The sequence below is a fragment of the Sphaeramia orbicularis genome, chromosome 1 (genome assembly GCF_902148855.1).
Source record: "Sphaeramia orbicularis chromosome 1, fSphaOr1.1, whole genome shotgun sequence".
NCBI classification, from domain to species: Eukaryota; Metazoa; Chordata; class Actinopteri; order Kurtiformes; family Apogonidae; genus Sphaeramia; species Sphaeramia orbicularis.
Window position 1 is genome coordinate 38,765,005 of NC_043957.1, and position 19,012 is coordinate 38,784,016.

The 19,012-nt window shown below is 35.6% G+C and overlaps 1 protein-coding gene across 2 annotated transcripts in view; it reads left to right on the forward strand.

Annotated features, from left to right (window-relative positions):
• LOC115427525 (phospholipid phosphatase-related protein type 5-like) overlaps positions 1 to 19,012 on the forward strand; it is a 68,125-nt gene that overhangs the window by 28,572 nt on the left and 20,541 nt on the right. For both annotated transcript variants that reach the window (XM_030146111.1, XM_030146119.1), the window contains exon 3: positions 5,963 to 6,151. In XM_030146111.1, the coding sequence (XP_030001971.1) occupies positions 5,963 to 6,151 (189 nt within the window). The remainder of the gene's footprint in view (positions 1 to 5,962; positions 6,152 to 19,012) is intronic.

The following is a 19,012-nucleotide window of genomic DNA, read 5'->3' on the forward strand; positions in this document are numbered from 1 at the left end:
GGCTGGAGGTGCTTGTATAGTTTGCCAGTATGAGTAGATATGTGAGCGCATTACGTGTGTTTTCTCTGTCACTTATCATTTTACTTGCAAGAGCTACAGGATACATGCGTAGCCACTGAGTGGATGTGACGCTTTCCTCACCAGGGATTCACCAGGGATCCTCAGACACATCTTTAACTAACTGACTGATGTAGAATAAGTTTCCACATCGACATAGGAACAAACACGTCACTTTCATATTTGCGCATTCATGCAGGGGATTATCAACAGCCTTTCAATGGCACTAATGGAAACATAGAACTTGCAGAAAAGTAGATGTGACTGTCGAGCACATAGGCATTTAAATTAGGTCAACCTCTCTCTTTTGAGTTCATTGTCACTCTTGAGTATGTAACAAAGCGGGAAAGTGCACGTCTCTCCCTTCCCTTCCCTATAGCATTAGTCCAAGTGGGTACTCTTGTCACTTTACTGAAGAGGATACACATGTTGGAGGAGCTTTTCTCAGTGGTTTGTCAGTCGTCTGCCACCATGAAAGCCTTTTATTTTGTACTCTAAAGCATAGAGTGATGATGTTAATGATGATAATGAGCTCAACCACAAAACCCAAAGAACAATTAGGTAAAAAGAACAACCGTGGTATAGAATTTATTTTCATATACTGAATATACACTGTTGTCCTTAAAGTTGGAATAAAATATCTTTACCTTTTCTCATGAAATGATTCTGACCGTGGATTTATTCTTGATAAACTGTCATATAAAATCAAAATTTCTGAAACAAAAAGTATACCATTTAATGCAAACATTTCTAGACCTGTACAACAACAACAACATCGTGAGGGCTTAGTTTAATAGAGGAAAAGTCTGCAAACGTGATAAAAATGTGTCATAACCTGATATTCAAAAGTGTGAAGCATTTTTATTTCCTGAACCATAGATTTTTATCCATGCCCACTGCCCCTGGAAAGACAAAAGTCATGGATCCATCCAAAATCCATCAAGATTATACATATCTGTGATTTGCAGAAACCTACAATGGTAGCATTCATGGTGATTTTACCATCTCTCTGAAAGGAAAAGTTGCCCAACTGTCCTAAACACACTCAGTTTCTTCACTGTGATTTATTATGCTATACTTTAACTCCAAAACACTGCACAAATAATATTTGTGTATCCGGAATAAACACTGTCCCCACAGTATTTATTAATGTTTAACCACTAGCTACTTGAACTGTAGCTCCAGTGTTACTTATATAAGATCCGTTTCACTTGACAGTTGCTTGTATGGTTGTGTTTCAGCTCATTAGGTGCATTTCCATAAACATATTTCAAGTGCAGTTTCATGTAGAATTGGAAACAGAAAATGTGGAAAAAACATCCTGAATATTGTATGAGAGTTTTTCTCTCGCCTGAGGTGACTTTGACAATTTTTCACAGAAGAGTAAATGTGCATAAAGGAGTTGGAAACACTTTTTAAGACAAAAATCAAACGTAGTGAACATTTTACTCACATGACCAATCAGCTAATCAGCAGTATCTTTCCAGATATTCTGATAAAGTGTAAAAATATGGTTCAAGAGGTACCACACAGTAAAAAATGCAGTGTCAATATTTCAGAGTAAAGCTATTGTAACCTAGATAGAGTATTTATAGCTCTATGGAAAGTAAACCAGCTCTAACAGTAGAGTTAAAAGTCAGTGTAAAGTCTGCACAGATGCAGTGTAAAATTCAACTCTACAGAGTGATGATTAGTGCCAGTCTGCTGCATTGCATTGTGGGTACTGGACATTTACTCATTGTGTTCTATTTTATGTGCAGGGGTTCAGGGGGGGTTTGTGTTAAAGTTTATTTAGGTTAATGTGTCTGTTTTACAATGTTAATCGGTCTTTTTATGTTTATTATTTTTATTATTAATGTATAAAAGCATGTCTTAGGGCGATTGAAACCCATAGAGCAAAACCTATGCCCTTCATGACCCCCACCTTGGGGACCCCTGCAATTCTGCATTGTCTCAATATTAGCATAGGGTGCAAACTGATGAAGAAAATAACACTGCAGAAATACTCATTTTTAAACTAAACCTGGAGTAAAAATAGCTCTATAAAGTGTAATCATATTACTGTCAACAGTGTGAAAACACCACAGTGTTAAATATTTTTACACTTTTCATTGTTAATTTTGACAATGAGTCGAGTAGAATTAACTCTGAAAATTTGACACTGGCCATAGTGTAAATTTTACTCTAATTTTGAGTGGGACCAAATGTTATCTGAAACCAAGTTAAATTCAACTCTCTAAGAGTTAAATTGGCACTCTGTTTTTTGCTGTGCATGGGCTGATGAGACCAGATTATTGTTCTGTTTCATCCATGAAATAAAAGACATTAAAGCCATTTCAGATGGAAAACAGCAGAATGATCTACTTCTGCTCTGTTTATTAAAGATGTGTAACATATTGATGACCAAAAAACAAAACCTCCTATCTGCAATTTTTTTAGATTTTGAGTTTTCACATTAAACCTAGTATACCTAGTATGTATTGTTAACACATAATATAGAACGAGAGTCTGAGAACAGTAGAATAGGCTTGGATATCTTTAACAAAGACCATACTATAATAAAACTAAACTTTTTTTTGTTTCCTGAAATAAATGATTTTTTCAGATAGGAGGTTTTGTGTTCTGGCCATCGATATAGCGCCTACAGCACAGTGCAACCTGCAGCCAACCCAGTGTAGCTGAGATTACACTGGTCAATACTGGTTTTGCTACAAGCCAAAAAATACCTGATTTTACTTAACTCAGTAACGCTGATTCCAGATCTAAATTTCTCCATCATCGCAGGATTTTGATTTACTCACATGTCAACATATAGCCATTAGCTGCATATTACACCAGTGTTATATACTCTAGAAATTCTTAGCGGTCAAAGTTCCGATGGTTTTCAATACCTGAGAGAAAATTTGTTGCAGTGTAAAATGATGCAAAGCTGAAAGCTGGAATTTTCACTGGGCTCCAGATTGGAGAGCTCATTATGATCCAGTTTTCCAGTCCGAGAGAATTAACAGCCAGGGATTCTTTTGTGCAGGTGGGCAACCATAAAGCACCAATGACCTCTGTTGGCTGCTACAACGTGAACACAAAATTCATTTCCCCACACAGATTGATTTTTTTTTCCTACCTAGTTTGGGTGGTGTAAGTTGTTGTGAACATAGCGAACAGTTTCATCAAGATATTTCTGAAATAGAAAATCATGTACTAAGGGGCTTCAACCCAAACATGACTTACAGAATTACAAAGTCTGAAAAATTATGCAACAATTGTAAGCCAAGCTGATACATAGGTTTTATATTTACACATTAGTTTCAAATTGTGTATGTAAAAATAAAAGGTGCCGGAGCGAGATTAGAAAATTAGACGATGATTTAGTCAAAGTCAGATGTTCTTCCTCCTTCACCAAAGGTATTTTATTGTCCAGTGTTATTCACTTCAAAGCAGTTTATGGAAACATACATGATTTGCATTTTCTTTTTTTGTCACTTTTTTATGGAAGTAAATCTGTCTCATCAGATTTTGAATTATAAAAGCCACTGAATTTCTAGCACTGAATTTTTTTTGCACTGAAATTAAGTATCTGAACTTACTGAAATTAAGTATCTAAATTTTTGTATCTGATTTTTTTTTTTTTTTCCCTGAAATTAAGTATCTGGGGTTTTTTTGCACTGAAATTAAGTATCTGATTTTTTTTGCATTGTAATTAAGTACCTGAATTTTTTTTTGCACTGAAATTAAATATCTGAATTTACTGAAATTAAGTATCTAAATTTTTGTATCTGATTTTTTTTTTTTTTTTTTTTTTGCACTGAAATTAAGTATCTGGATTTTTTTTTTTTTTTCTTTGCACTGAAATTAAGTATCTGAATTTTTTTGCTCTGAAATTAAGTATCTGAATTTACTGAAATTAAGTATCTAAATTTTTGTATCTGATTTTATTATTATTTTTTTTTGCACTGAAATGAAGTATCTGGATTTTTTTTTGCACTGAAATTAAGTATCTGATTTTTTTTTTGCACTGAAATTAAGTATCTGAATGTTTTTTGCACTATAATTAAGTACATGAATTTTTTTTTGCACTGAAATTAAGTATCTGAATTTTTTTGCACTGAAATTAAGTATCTGAATGTTTTTTTGCACTGTAATTAAGTATCTGAATTTACTGAAATTAAGTATCTAAATTTTTGCATCTGATTTTTTTTTTTTTCTTTTTTTTTGCACTGAAATTAAGTATCTAATTTTTTTTTTTGCACTGTAATTAAGTACCTGATATTTTTTTTTTTTGCACTGAAAGTAAGTATCTGAATTTACTGAAATTAAGTATCAAAATTTTTGTATCTGATTTTTTATTTATTTATTTATTTTTGCACTGCAATTAAGTATCTGGATTTTTTTTTTTTATTCTAAATTTCTGAACATAGTTGAATTCAGAGACAAAAAATCCAGATACTTAATTTCAGTGCAAAAAAATTCAGTGCTAGAGATTCAGTGGCTTTTATAGTTCAAAATCTGATGAGACAGATTTACTTCTATACTTTTTCAACAGTTTGCCTCAGATTCACTTGACATTTTATGAAAACAGCTACCGCTCATCCATACCTCTGAAACAAGCCGCTTAAGGTAGTTGACGCATGGTATTCTATCTCTTTTCTTTTTTTATACGATTATGAACGTGGTGATGCAGAGTCATAATGTTATATAAATCTTCAGTTGTTGCTTATAGCAGCCAAACCACTGCCTCTTCCCCGTCTCAGCGTCCCCAAAGCTCTAAACCAGCTCAGCCTGCTGGTCCCCATGTTTTGCTGCTGATAAACGTGTCCTTCAAACACAATGCGAGTTCATCTAGCCAACATTTAGTCAGCAGATTATGATGAAACTAATCAGCTCACTACGTTTAAAGCACATGCACTTTTTAATTAGCTCATGGTGTTTGGTGTTTGGTTCAGGCTTTTTTTTTCCACATGGTAAAAATAAATAAATATTGCATAAACCTCCAGTTTTCAGTTACAGATTTAGATAAGCTTACTGTGCAGCTGTTTTTTTTTTCCTGAAAAGACCTGAGTGAAGGAGTTAGTTTGCTGTTCACTGGAGTATAAATGAATAATTAGTGCTCATGCATCTGTCTCAGATGCAGAGCAGCCAGCTTTTTTTTTTTTTTTTTTTTTTTTTTAATGCTTTCTGTGTTTATCTTCCCTTCTTCCTCTCTTATCCTCACCCCAATCTGTTAGAAACATTTTTTATTTAATTTTTAATTCGTGTGAAGGTCATACTTTATGCTTCATGGCTTGCATATACTTTGCATACAGCTAGTGGCACAGCAGTCTTGAATATTAACAATTTATATCATGCAGAAATCCACACGTACACACATTATTTCCTCTTGTCATAAGCTCTCTGCTCATCCCAGTGAAGTTTTTTTTCCTCATTCCTCTTCTTCTTTTTTCTAGAATTGTGCTCTTTTTCACCCCATCTGTGCCTCATCCCTCCTCTCTTCCTTCATCCATCATTATTGTCTTTGATTGGTCTCCATTTGTTTTTTTTTTTTTTGTTTTTTTTTACCCTCCCACTCTGCATACTGACACTGCTGAGGGGATTTCTCTCACGCTCTCTTTGTCATTGCTCTCTCTTTCCTTTTCCCCCCTCTCTTTCTGTCTTTCTCCTTATTTGTCTCCTTGTGTCTTTATCCCTCCCTTCCTCCCACCCTCCCTGCCTCCCACCCTGACTATCTCTCCACGCACACTTGATTCATTTTACACATTACGGAAGCATCCATCATTTTGCTCTGTGAAGGAAAAATCGCCTTTTTTACCCTTTTCTTTACAGTTTTTTTTCTTTCCTTGTGTCTTTACCCTACTCCTACACTTTCCTGTGGATCAATCCTAACGCTGGGACCAATATGTTTTATTTCCAGCTGGTCATCATGGCAGGGACTGTACTGTTGGCATACTACTTTGAGTACACGGACACATTCCCTGTGCACATCCAGGGCTTCTTTTGTTTCGACAAAGCCTACTCCAAGCCATACCCGGGACCGGAGGACAACAGTAAGGCACCACCCGTCTTAGTCTACTCCCTCGTCACCGCCATCCCCACTGTGACGGTGAGTCTGTGTTCCAACTTCCATCCACAGGTGCTCATCACACACAATACTGCATGAACAAAAATGACAGTTGCCTGCGACAGTGCACGCATGATCTACCCAAAACATGTGAAACACATGCAAAAACAGATCCAGTTCCTCCTCATGTACACGTGGTGTTTATGGATTGAAAGATGTGAGAGGTGTGTAGGTGTCTATCCTTGTGGTCTCATTGCTCCTTTTTGTGTGGATGCGTTCTCTGTCATAACCATGGCAACGGACACTATATTTGTCCTCCATAGAGCAGACGGAGGTAGCTAGAGTGTACAGAGTCTCCTCTTAATTCTCAACACTACATGGTATTAAAACAGAATAAAGCATCAGCTCTGAATGTCTCATTGTTTCAGAGACATTCAGAGGAGACACAATTTCATTATTTTCAGCTCGTCATCCCAGACTTAAAAATGCACATTGAAGCATCTTTAATAATTAATCGTCTGTACAGAATTGCAATTTGTAGGTCAGGAATCCCTAGCAGTGTTCACATTAAAACAACAGCCTTATTCAACAGGAGTATTGTTGGTCCTTTATGACAGTTGGCAGCATTAAATCGGTTTCAAATGAAAATGTTAAAGGACAGTCATTGTTGTTATATGTTTATGTGTAGATTATCCTGAATTATGTCAGAACAGACACACTTTCTTGCCAGTAGAGCAGGATATTAATAATGAAACATAGTGTCACATCCCCATCAAAGCTTTGTCTCCATGACTGCCTGTCTTGTCCCACAGGGCTTGTTTCTTTGATGTCATACAGTTAAGTAGCATTATGACATTGCTGCCTCCGAGCCACACATTCATGCTTTACCAAAAAACTCACAAACACACCAGCAGTCATGGTCGTTTGGTTTTGTATTTGAAAGCTTTCTCCTCTATCGTCTCCCTCAGCTGTTCTCATTTTTAAAAATATAGTCTAGGTCTGCTTTACTTATGTAATTTAGCAATGTGGACGGTATCAGCAATGGAAAATTGAAAAAAATATTTGTTAGAAATACTCTTTAAATAGCAGGAATAGTCCTCGGCCTGTGACTCTGCTCATGATGTAACTGCACATAGCCACAAATTCACAAACTTATATATACACACTCTGTGTGAATCTGTTCCTTTGGGGGCCTTTTCTGAGCTCAACATGTGAGGAGATTGGGGCTGCAGGCGTCGGTGTTTGGGAGCTGAGTGGGAGTAGTGGTGTGGTGTGATTTTTGCCTGGAGTGTGAAGCGGCTTTTTTAAAAAGTCGCTGCATCTGCATTCTCTCTGACTCCAAGATATAGCTCCATCCAAGAAGCCCGTGTTCAGATATGATATGGAACAGGGTTTTCATCTCACTTCTCAAATTTAAGTCAGACTTTTAGCCACAAACAGCAAATGCATCTTCAGCTGACAGTGAAGAGGTTTGTTGAGTCAACCCAAGCTGCTGCAGTGTGTGCAGAGTGTACCAGTATCTGTGAGTGTGAGGGCTCAAACACATTTCCAAACTTACCAGGATCTGGATTCACTTATATTTCCCTCATACTCCCTCTCCTCTTGCTCCTTCTCTATGTATCAGCAAGCACAGGCATGCTTTCAGAAATAACTGGGGGGTTTTTTCTTCTTTTTTTTTTTTTTTGCTTTACAGTAATAGAATATTTTTTAAGTATAAATATTCTAAATTAATTTTAAATGTTATCCTTCTGTGTCCAGTTTGTAAGACAAGCCCTGACAGGGTTAGATACCATCTTCCTGATTTTATCTGTTTTTTCCCAAACAAAGGTAGCCCAGATGTCATTACTAAAAGGAGACATGGCCAAAGTACATACATTCTTCACTCAAGTGGAAGTGCAGACACTGCTGCTTGTCTTAAAAATAGACTGGTAAAGGTAGAGATATTGATTTATCTTCTCCATCAAAGTAAAAGGCTCTGAAACATCCTCATAGGAAAAAGTTAAATGTAAGCTTTTGAAGACCATTTCTATCTACAGATTCTGTGTAAAGTAAACTGAACCTCACATGTATTAATAATGGAAAAGCACTTGGAGAGCGCAGACCTCCCCCAAGGCAGATCAGCCCCCACCCCCCCCCCCCCCCGATCACAACCAAAATTTAATCATTTGTTCCTTGTGCCAGTATCAACATTTCCTGAAAATTTCATCAAAATCCATCCATAACTTTTTGAGTTATCTTGCTAACAGACAAACAAACAGACAAACAAACCCTGATGAAAACATAACCTTCGCCGTTCCTTGGCAGAGGTAATAATGTGTACATTGTAGACCAGGGCTGTCAAACATATAGCCAAAAGGTCCAAAGAAATGAATTTGAGAAATGCAAGAATTTCACTGAAAATATTATTAACCTTCAAGAGCATCAAATTCAGACCACATACAGCCCAATGTGATCTCAAGTTTATATATATATATATATATATATATATATATATATATATATATATATATATATATATGTATGTATATGTATAATAACAACTCCAACTTTTTTTTTTTTTGGTTTAATGTGAAAAAAGTAAAATTACACTAAGAAAATATTTACATTTACAAGCTATCCTTTCAAGATAAAATGTAAATAACCTGAACAAATATGACCAACCTGAAATGTCTTAAGAAAAATAAGTGCAATTTTAACAATATTTTACCTGTTTGTAAATATTTTGTGCCTTTGTAGACCCACTGTTATCTGCACAATGAGTTACTAATAAGCTGAGACATAATATTGTTGAAACTGCTCTAATTTTGTTAAGATATTTCTGGTTGTACATGGTTGTTCAGATTATTTGCATTTCCATAAGGCAGTTTTACTTTTTTCATAGTAAAACAAAAAGAAACATTTGGATTATTATTTCTAGGTTATTATGCCTATTATTTTATTGGTCAGTGTGTGGCCCTTGAACTAAAATGGCTTTGATACTCTTGTTTTAGACTATTCTAACTTCAAATACAATTGAAACACTGAAAACAATGAACATCAGCTTTATTATAATGTACACATCTGTTTTCAGTGTCATGAATATATGACACCTTTTCTCTGTGATCCAGTCTTTTCTGTTTGGTTGAATCCATTTAGGTTGAATTCAGTCATATATATATATATATATATATATATATATATATATATATATATATATATATATATATATATATATATATATATATATATATATGGAATATACTGTATATATGTAAAATATAAGTAAAATGAAATTATTATTGTTATTAATAATAATAATAATAAAAGAAATAATAAGGAAATAAAATTGGCAAAATTAAATCAATAAGTTCCCTCAAATGCTTTAGTAATCAAAGTAGAAGTCAAGGAGATATTTGTTTTAAAATGTAGAGTAGAAGAGATAAGTTGTCAGGAAAAGAAATACTCATAGATGCATGAAAACACTATACTTATATATTTGTGCCTCACAACTCTGCCTACAAGTGTGAAAGATCCATCCAAATCCACAGGAGACATTACACAACTGTAAATTAACAGAATGATGCTTGCACTGAAGGGTGCAGTAAGTGGGTCCTCATTCAATTTGAGTCACATCAATTTTCGTTTATATGTGTTGCAAACAAACTGGCCTTCAAGACAAATCTATTCAATGCAGTGGACACACTGGCTCTATCCTTAGGCCTCAGACTGTTGGTTTAGAAGAAGGGATTTATAATTTATTCATAATTTAAGAGCGCTGTTTGTCTTTCAGACATGTAAAGTGAGAATGTATAATAAATATAACATAAAATATAAATGTGTTTCTGTTTTTGTAGTGAAACTATGGAAAGAACTCAGAGATGACTGAATGTGATTTTGTAGCTCCCTGTTGAATCTACAAAGAAATGATTTCCTTCTAAAAACTTGAGGAGTGGAATTTAATCTTAGCTTATTTATATATGTTTATTTTTTCTGCAATGTAGGTATAATGTGCAATTCAAGGAAGAGAAATACGATGAGCAACAATAAGCCATTTCTTTTTAGTTACTGATTATAATTGTGATTATTGTTCTGTATGTATATATATATATATATATATATATATATATATATATATATATATATATATATATATATATATGCAAGAACTAAGGTTATTGATTCTTATTTATTTAATAAAAGATATTAACAACCATGAATGAGGAAAGGCAAGACCAAAAGCTCAACTCGAGGTGCTTCTCAACTAAAGTATTATACTTGTTTTCATTCCATGCACTTATTTCACTTACATTACTGTGTCTCTTTTATTAGTTTGACACATCTTGACCTCCATATATTACTGGCGATGCATCTATCAGACATTTTTATTGCAGAAAATGTTGTTAATTGCTTGCAGCAATAAAGCCACTGAGGTAAAAAGCTATTGGCTGTAATGGCATGTGAAATTTGGGTTTGGGCTCATTAAATGCTGATGTGCAGGATAAAACAGAATCTGACACGTCTCTTCTCCCCTTTGAAATCTCTGTCTCAAAAATGGCAGTGTTGTAATTAAGCAGTGATGAGTCATGTCTTTCATGTTACTGAAACAGTATGAATGGAACACATAACACTGTACAGTTGATTGTGTTTGATTACTGGTAGGAAACAGATTGGTGTTAAGTCAGAATACTGTATGTGAGACAAAGAAAGACAAAGAGGAAGTGAGAGGTGAGTGAAACAGAAGTACTTGTGTGGTGCTTGGCAAAAATGCTGTAAGTTTCAGTGCATCAGTGAAGGTGAATGTGTGGGTGGATGACGGCGCACATCCGCTCCTCCACTGCCACCCAGAACTGATCGTGTGTATATGCGCAGGTGGGAGTCAAGTTGGTGTGTGTATTTCAGCTCGCATATTCTTGTATGTTTGCATGTGCTGGGATATGCATGTGTGACTGTGGTTTGTGTGGATACAGTTACATTTGAAGAGATCAGATATAGTCACTAGGATGTGAACACAACTCTGATATTCACATGGTCATGTTTCCGATACTTAAATGCTCTTGTGTGGACTAACATGTCTTTCTTGGACACCAAACCTTGACTGAACTAAATAGCAACTTAGCAGGTCCAAATCCTAATAGTGTATAATGATTTTCATTAAGGAGACCTGCATTTTTACTCTCAGCCACTGTATGAGACCATGTAAACAAGTATACAAATATACTGAAAGGAGCTGCTTGTGGTTCTTTTTTTTTTTTTTCTGTCATTCAAGTTTTTGCAAAGTTTTCAATTAACCCATAAAGACCCAAATATACACCAGTGACCAAAAGCATCTCCTGATCTAAAATTTTTAATAACCCTAAAGCCACTAATCCTATCAATACATGCAAATAATAGGTGTAAAATCCAGTTTGTCATCTTTTCATGGTGATCAGATATGACCTATTTGGGCATTCAGAGGAAACACTTTCATTTTCAACAACACTGATTCACCAGTAAAACCCATGGAGTTTGATCATTGACAGTGGATGGAGACACTTGTTTTATGTTCAGTTAATGATATATTTTGCTGAAGAAGTGAAATTTTTCTGAAGTTTTCATTGTTTTGATATAAAAACCATTGAATGTATTGAGTTTTTATGAACATCTATATGATCAGTGAATTAAATACAGGAAAATACATTATTTTAACTGAAAAAAAAACCAAACATAAAATACAGAGGATGATATTATAATAAATGGTGCTAAATTACTTAAGAGAGTTTAAAATAGAGAGAAAAGTTCATTAGGACACTGCCACAAAAGTTCCACTGGGTCTTTAATGGGTTAAAGGAGCTGTATGTTGTATTTCTACAAACATTAAAATTGCTCAAAATAATCATTTGAGAGGTTTAAGGGTGTTCATTGGCAAGAATTTGGAAATATGATACAAATCACAGTATTGGGATTACAATACCATATATCACGATACTACAATATTTTTTTGTTTGGTTAGTTGTTTTTTTTTAAGATTATGTCCTGAAAAACTAACATCTGCCTCTCTGACAGAAAAAAGTGCTTTTAGGATGCTTGAAATCACCATCATTTAACAAAACAGTGTTATCAATTTCAAAAAACTACATCCATCACCTGTAATATCACAAGACTACATTTTCAGTATATAAACAACAGAGCCAAAATACCTATGTGAATATATCAATAAAAGAGCTTGCAAGATTCCCCAAAAATATAAACAAAAAAGAAAAACAAAAAACAAAATAAACCTCTGCATGTCTGCATTTGAATAAATACTTAAAAATATCGACACAGTACTTTTTAATATTGATACAATATTGTGAAATGAAATATTGTGATATATCAGAACTGATATTTTCTTACACAGAGAGGTTAGAATAAAGAACTCTGAATGGATTGTAGACATATGAAACGAATCTTTTCACAGAAACAACTTTTAGAGTCAAAGAAAGTGACAAAATGATAAAAGCTAGAAGCATTGTTGTTGTTTTCACCACTGGAAACAGCTGTAAATGAAAAGAATGGAGTTTGGCAGCATTTCCTCTACACGAGGGAGTTGATTATGAGGCTTATAAAGGTATAACGTTATTGTATGATGTTATTATCTTTGCTAAAACTCACTATTTGATGATCCAGAATAAATTGTAACAGTTCTGACCTTGTTTGGATGATTCCAAACAGATCTTTAGTGCAGCTACTGACAACACAAACTGTACAGAAAATAGAGGCAATTTTTGTGGTTTTTACAGTAATGGTTTTTCTGTCTAAAAACAGATATAATACAAATGTGTGTAAACAATGAGCTTTATACTGTTTTCAGTGAGTGGATACATAAGCATGAATTCGTTGGTGGTTTTGGGCGTCATAAGTGTGTTCTGGTACATGACCTCCCTCTGCTGTTGAGAGTGTGGAATATTGATACTACATATAACCCCTTTAAGTATTGTAGACAGATATACAGTACTGTACAATAAAACACAACTTGAACACAAACACATAGTGGTTGTATTTCTACTTTCAAACACTACATGTATGGGTGTTAAGAAAACAAGATTCATGAGAAAATTTGATGACACCATTATACAAACAATGAGCCTCAGACTTTATTTAGTCTATGGATAGGTAGAGTGTTCATTTATTGATGTCTTTGGTCACTGTGGGTGCATTTTCTGTTACACGACCGCTCCCTGTTGTTCAGATTTGGATTAATTTTTTAATATCAATACTACATGCAACCCCCTAAAGCAGATTTCAACACTTCTACCAATGATTAAACTAAACTACCTGAATGAGAAGGGATACGAATAAGGCACGCTTTGAATAATTTATTCGTTTGTTTGGATGTATGATTGCACCACACAAACTACTCATCAGCGAATGTGCTTGAGCTGTGACCAATCACAGGATCAAATGGTAATTGCAGACTTCAAACGCCTGTGGCAAAGTGTGAGCCTTGGCACACAAACACACAAACACACACCCTTGTAAACACAACCAAGAGGGCTGCTGCTGTGAATGAATGGCATTTTAACTGTGGATGTTTATTTCTCTACCTTTTTATGTGGGTCAGAAGAATAGAGATAAATGCTTTTGCCCTAGAGGGCTCTGTTCTAATGCAGCTAAATATAAACTTCTCAAATAGTATATGAAGGCAAAGCGAGGGCGTTTTTTTGTGAGAAGTTGAGATGCAAAATTCTGCAAAAACAAAAGGCAATGAGAGAAAGAAGGATACATAAACAAGAAAGAAAGGCACCACGGGAAAACGATAGAACAAAACCAAAAAGGAAACTTACGTAGAGCAGCTACAGAGGAGGGAAAATGCAGGAAGTCCATTGCTATTCAATGACTGCTCACCCTCAAGACTGTCTCTTAAACCTTGGGAAGAGCCTTCATACATAATGCAGCTCCATGTGACGCAAAGATGGATACTGGGGCAAACCCCCGGGGCAGATTATTATTCAAAGTTTATTAACTGAGAGCTCAGAATGCATAAAACTACAATGTACCATCATGTCACGTCTTTAAAAACAGATGTGGAAGCTGTTTTATGCCTACAGTCTTTATGCAGTCCATCTTTAAAGTGAAGAGAGGACAGACAATAAACAGGATTTAAGAGGAAGAACAGGTGACGCTGATGTAGATGTAACACAGGAAATGTTGAGGACAGAGGTTGTACTGTACACAGAAGTCATAAGTAGATAGGAATGGAAGAGGAAATAAAACACCAAAATACCCCACATTCATGAGGCATTAGATTTGGTTGAACAGGCAAGTTACAGTTTGTTCCACCCTGTGTGGTTTAGCGTCTCCTGAGACACTTTGTACAGCCTGTAAGGACAATAATGGATGCAGAGCTGATGAAATGTAAATGCCTTTTACTTCTGTAATGTTTTTGGCCTTGTCTGCTTTTTGCGTCTAGAGGCTACTTAAAAAGCAGTGGAGATAATAGTTGTACTTTTTTCCTTTTTTATGTCTAGGATGAGCGTATCTGAGGGAAGCTGTTGAATATGTATTAGTGTGTTAAGTGTGTTTTTGCATAATAACACAACACAACAGCTATAGAACAAGGCTGGGGATCTGTTCTCACATGTTGCAGACTCCTCAGTTTAACTTTTCTGGACATTTGGTTCCATTTTACATTCCTTGCATCTATGTATCCTATATAAGACTGAATGCTCTAAACTGTGACACACCTAGTTAACAAAGATATATTAAGTACACCCTTTTTATATGTAGTTGCACTTCACACATCTAACAGATTTGTTTCTAAAAGCCACATATGAGTGATTTAGGAAAACTTGTAGCTTTAGTTTTTAACTAAATTGAATATTTTTTTATTTAAATGTCCTGAACAGAGAGTTTGTTTAAAGTGGATTGCAGCGACACCTTCGGCTGGAATCGGTGGTGTATTTAAGGGACAAAGACTTCATTTCCCATGAGCACTAGCACCTACTGTTGTAAGGGCATAACTGTGGCCAAGGCCTGCATTTGTTTTGAAGCTAATGACTGAAGAGCGGATCCTCTTTACAACTCTGCACTTCCTTTATCCAGACAGTAACTTGCAGGTGCAAAGTGACGTTTGAAACGAGACAAGCAAAGTACATAAAGTCTGTTTGTAGCGTAGTTTAGTAACTGGTGTGAAAGTGAAAATGAAACCAAAGTCTCACCTTCCAAAGCCCTTAGTTTGGGACTGAAACAATGCACCAAATAAAACAGATTAGCCACATCACAGAGCTAGCCCTGTGGCTAACACACAAGTGTTTACTAGTGTTTGACTGAGCTACCAACAGACACTATAGTCAAATGCAATGTTCCAATGCATATGTAGAAAGAACAGAAGCATTCTGTACCTGTGGAGAAGGAAGAGGGACAACTCCAGCTCTGTTTTCATTTGTTTAATTATCTATCGGTTCAATGCAGAGGTTTACCGGTGTTTTAGCCCGTGCCCTGTCACTCTCCCCTTTAGTTTTCTTCTTCTTTCTGTCAGTCCAGCTCCAGTTCCAGTGTCCACCATTACAACTAAATAAATCCATGAAATCCCTTTCTTTAGGAAAAAGGACAGATCTTACTTCTCACTCGTTCAGCTTATGTCTCACTACTTAACTCTACCGGTCGGTGTGTTGTTGTCATAGTGACATAAGTCTGCCGTAATCAGTCCAGTTTTGTCTGACCTGACCAGGGAAGTTGGAAATAGTATTTGGAAATAATCTATTTTGGTGCTGATAGTCTCATTTTAAATTGCAGACTGCAATCAGCATAAAAATGAGACTTTTTCAAGATCACGCAGAAAGTCTGTACAGCACCATTAACCTTTATTATTTATTTATTATTTAACCTAAATTAAATATTATTACATTAGCTTGATGCAGTTTTGAGCTTGTGTACTTCATCATTTACTGACATACTCTTTAACTTAGGTGGTGGTATCATGTTAGCTATGTCATGTTTGTGCAGGTCAATTACACAGTTTGTATGAGTGCATGCTGAATCTGACATGGCATTCTTGTAAAAGCCCATTGTACTTTAAAAAGTAAAAGAAAGTTCAGATCAGGTTATGAAAATGTTCTTGCATGATGGTCATTTTTTCTCCTCCACTGCAGGAGTATTGGTGTGTCCTGCGGTATTCGTCTGTGTGAATGTCCATCAGTGTCAATGCGATTACTCCTCACCAAATCATCCCATGTTTGGTATTTACGTGAAACTTACTTGAGAAGCTCTCAGATATCATTTTCAAGGTCAAATCAGGGTTAATACGTAAAATTTGGACAGCACTGTTGACCTACATTTTTCAGGTCTTTGGAGCTCAGTCTATGATCATGGTAGCAGATAGGAGAAGCACAGATGAGGTGAGGGGACCGTGATATTGGTGGGGGAGCAGGGATCAAAAGGGGTATAGGTGCAGGGCAGCCTGCACTGTCAAAAGGGGTCGAGGGGTTCAACAACACTCAGTGTTGGTCTTATTATCAACTATCTTCACTCATAAAGACCCAGTGCTACTTTGTGATTGATCACCAGTTATTATACAATTATCTAGTGATGGGGACAAGACCACCTATGTCGAGACCAAGTCAAGACCGAGTCTTTGAAGGGTCGAGACTTAGTCGAGACCGAGACCGTTGGTATTCAAATGCAGCTGAGACCGAGTTAAGACCAAATCTTTGAGGAAGCAAGACTGAGCCCAGGAAGAGTCTTTCAGGAGTTGAGACCAAGATCATCAAAACAAGTCAGTTTTCATAACCATGATTTAATATCACCCCAATTAATAATCAACAGATACAGACTAAGCTAGACTGGGAATTGTTTAAAGGACCAGGCTGGCACTCTCTTGTCTACCTAACCTCTTCATATGGACTTTTTACTATCATTAAAAAATCCCTACCATATGCATCATCTTCTGCCAAGGACTCGAGGACTCACTCTGAAATTATGAGTCCTTCTCCTCCCACTGTGGTCTGAGACCGAGTCCTTGAAGGGTCAAGTTCGAGACAAGACAGAGAAAGCAGAAAATAGTCTCGAGACCGGTCTCGAGTCTGAGACTGGACTTGAGTACTACAACACTACTATCATCGTCTGTATTTTGTGTTTTTTCCGTGTAAATCATGTATTTTCCTGTATTTAATTCAATCCTCATGTAGATGTTCATTAAAGCTCAGATTAAAGTTGAGGCTTATTATATCAAAAACAGAAAAAAACTGAAGAAAAACTGACTTTTCCAGTCCAATCTCTCATTAACTGAACATAAACCCAGTGCCTCCATCCACTGTCATTGATCCAACTCCATGGGTTTTACTGGTGAATCAATGTTGTAGAAGAGGATGGTGTTTCCACGGTAACTATGGAGCCTCTGAACGTCCAAATGGGTCACATCTGATGACCATGAAAAGATGAATAACTGGTTTTTTACATCAATTATTTACATGGATTGATAGGATTAGTGGCTCAACACTTATTAAACAGTTACATCGGTAGATGGTTTAGGACACTGGTGAATGTTTGGGTCTTTATGGGTTAAAGTAGCTCTCAGCACATGAAGTGATGTCATTTCATCAACCGTCTTAAATTAATCCTACATCTTTAATGACATTAACCTTTTTGGAATCAGCACATAATGACATACTACTGTATGTTGACAGTAATCTAAATAGCTAAAGGTGTTTTTGAAACTCAGATTGTGGGTGTGCAGAGAAAATACCATTTCTGCTGAAACCAACATCTTCACAGAAGGCCATGCAGGTTCATCCATGAACTAAGACATCATAAGGCCCTTTAAGACCATATTTGCAGTCCTGTTCTGAATCAATGGTGAAGTTAATCGGGTCTTAAATTTTGATAAACATGGAGGCTGGCTGTTGGAAAGATGACGGGTCCACATTTTTGTTTGCAAGAAAGATGCAGTGCAAGTATGACCTCAGGTACTTTGAATATGGATTTACACACAGAGACAATAAAAGGGAGCATTTGTGATATGTCATAACTGAAATTTAATTGAACAAAAATAGTTTCCACAAATATGTATTAAGTAAAAACAGTGGGTTTTGAAGGCTGTGTACATATAGTTTTTGAAGAGTGACATTGGATGGATGTTTTTTAGTGTGATTTGGAAAATACATTTGCTTCATTTGAGGCTGAGTCATAATTTAAAGACCGTGGTAAAAGAGGAATGAGACTACTTGAAAACAATTGCATTAAGTATTTTTTTCACTCAGTCTTCTGCAGATAACTGTCTGATTATCAGAACTGTAAATGAAGAATTTCCTGCTCTTTGCATTTCAAGGGTTTAATATGTTCTAGATTTTAATATGATACATTATGAAGTGATCAAAAGCTTGAGGAGAATTATTATTAACCCTGTCATGCATGATGTCCACATTTGTGGACACAGTTGAAACTTACTTTCCAAAGGGTTATAAAGGCAATATTCTCCAAACCACATGGGGGCAGTCTCTATAGACCCTAGGCAATACAATGAAAAAAGTATCATCTTAGTTTTAGAATTTTGACTATGGGTTTTCTGTCCACGTTTGTGGACAAGAGTTTTACAGCTCTATACAAAAAAAAACAAAACAAAAACTGTCCATTGCAAAGGACATTCCATGAAAATTTTAAAAATGCATCTGAAGAAAATGTTGCATCATGATGTTTCCAATATAGGCAATTATTTAATTAAAAGCAAAAAACAAACCTGTACTTTCCTGGGTCTCAGGAGGTTAAATATCTTCTTAAAAAAAACATTTTTTAAAGAATTCAAAATGGATTTCAACTTTAGCCTGATTTTGAGTAATAAAATCCACCTAAAAAAAATCTAGATACTTTTTTCCATAATTCATGCATAAAAGAGTTAATGGATGTTGTAGGGAAACTCTACATTTTTAGAGTCAGTACTTACAGCCAACTTTTGAACCCAGATTTCTGAGG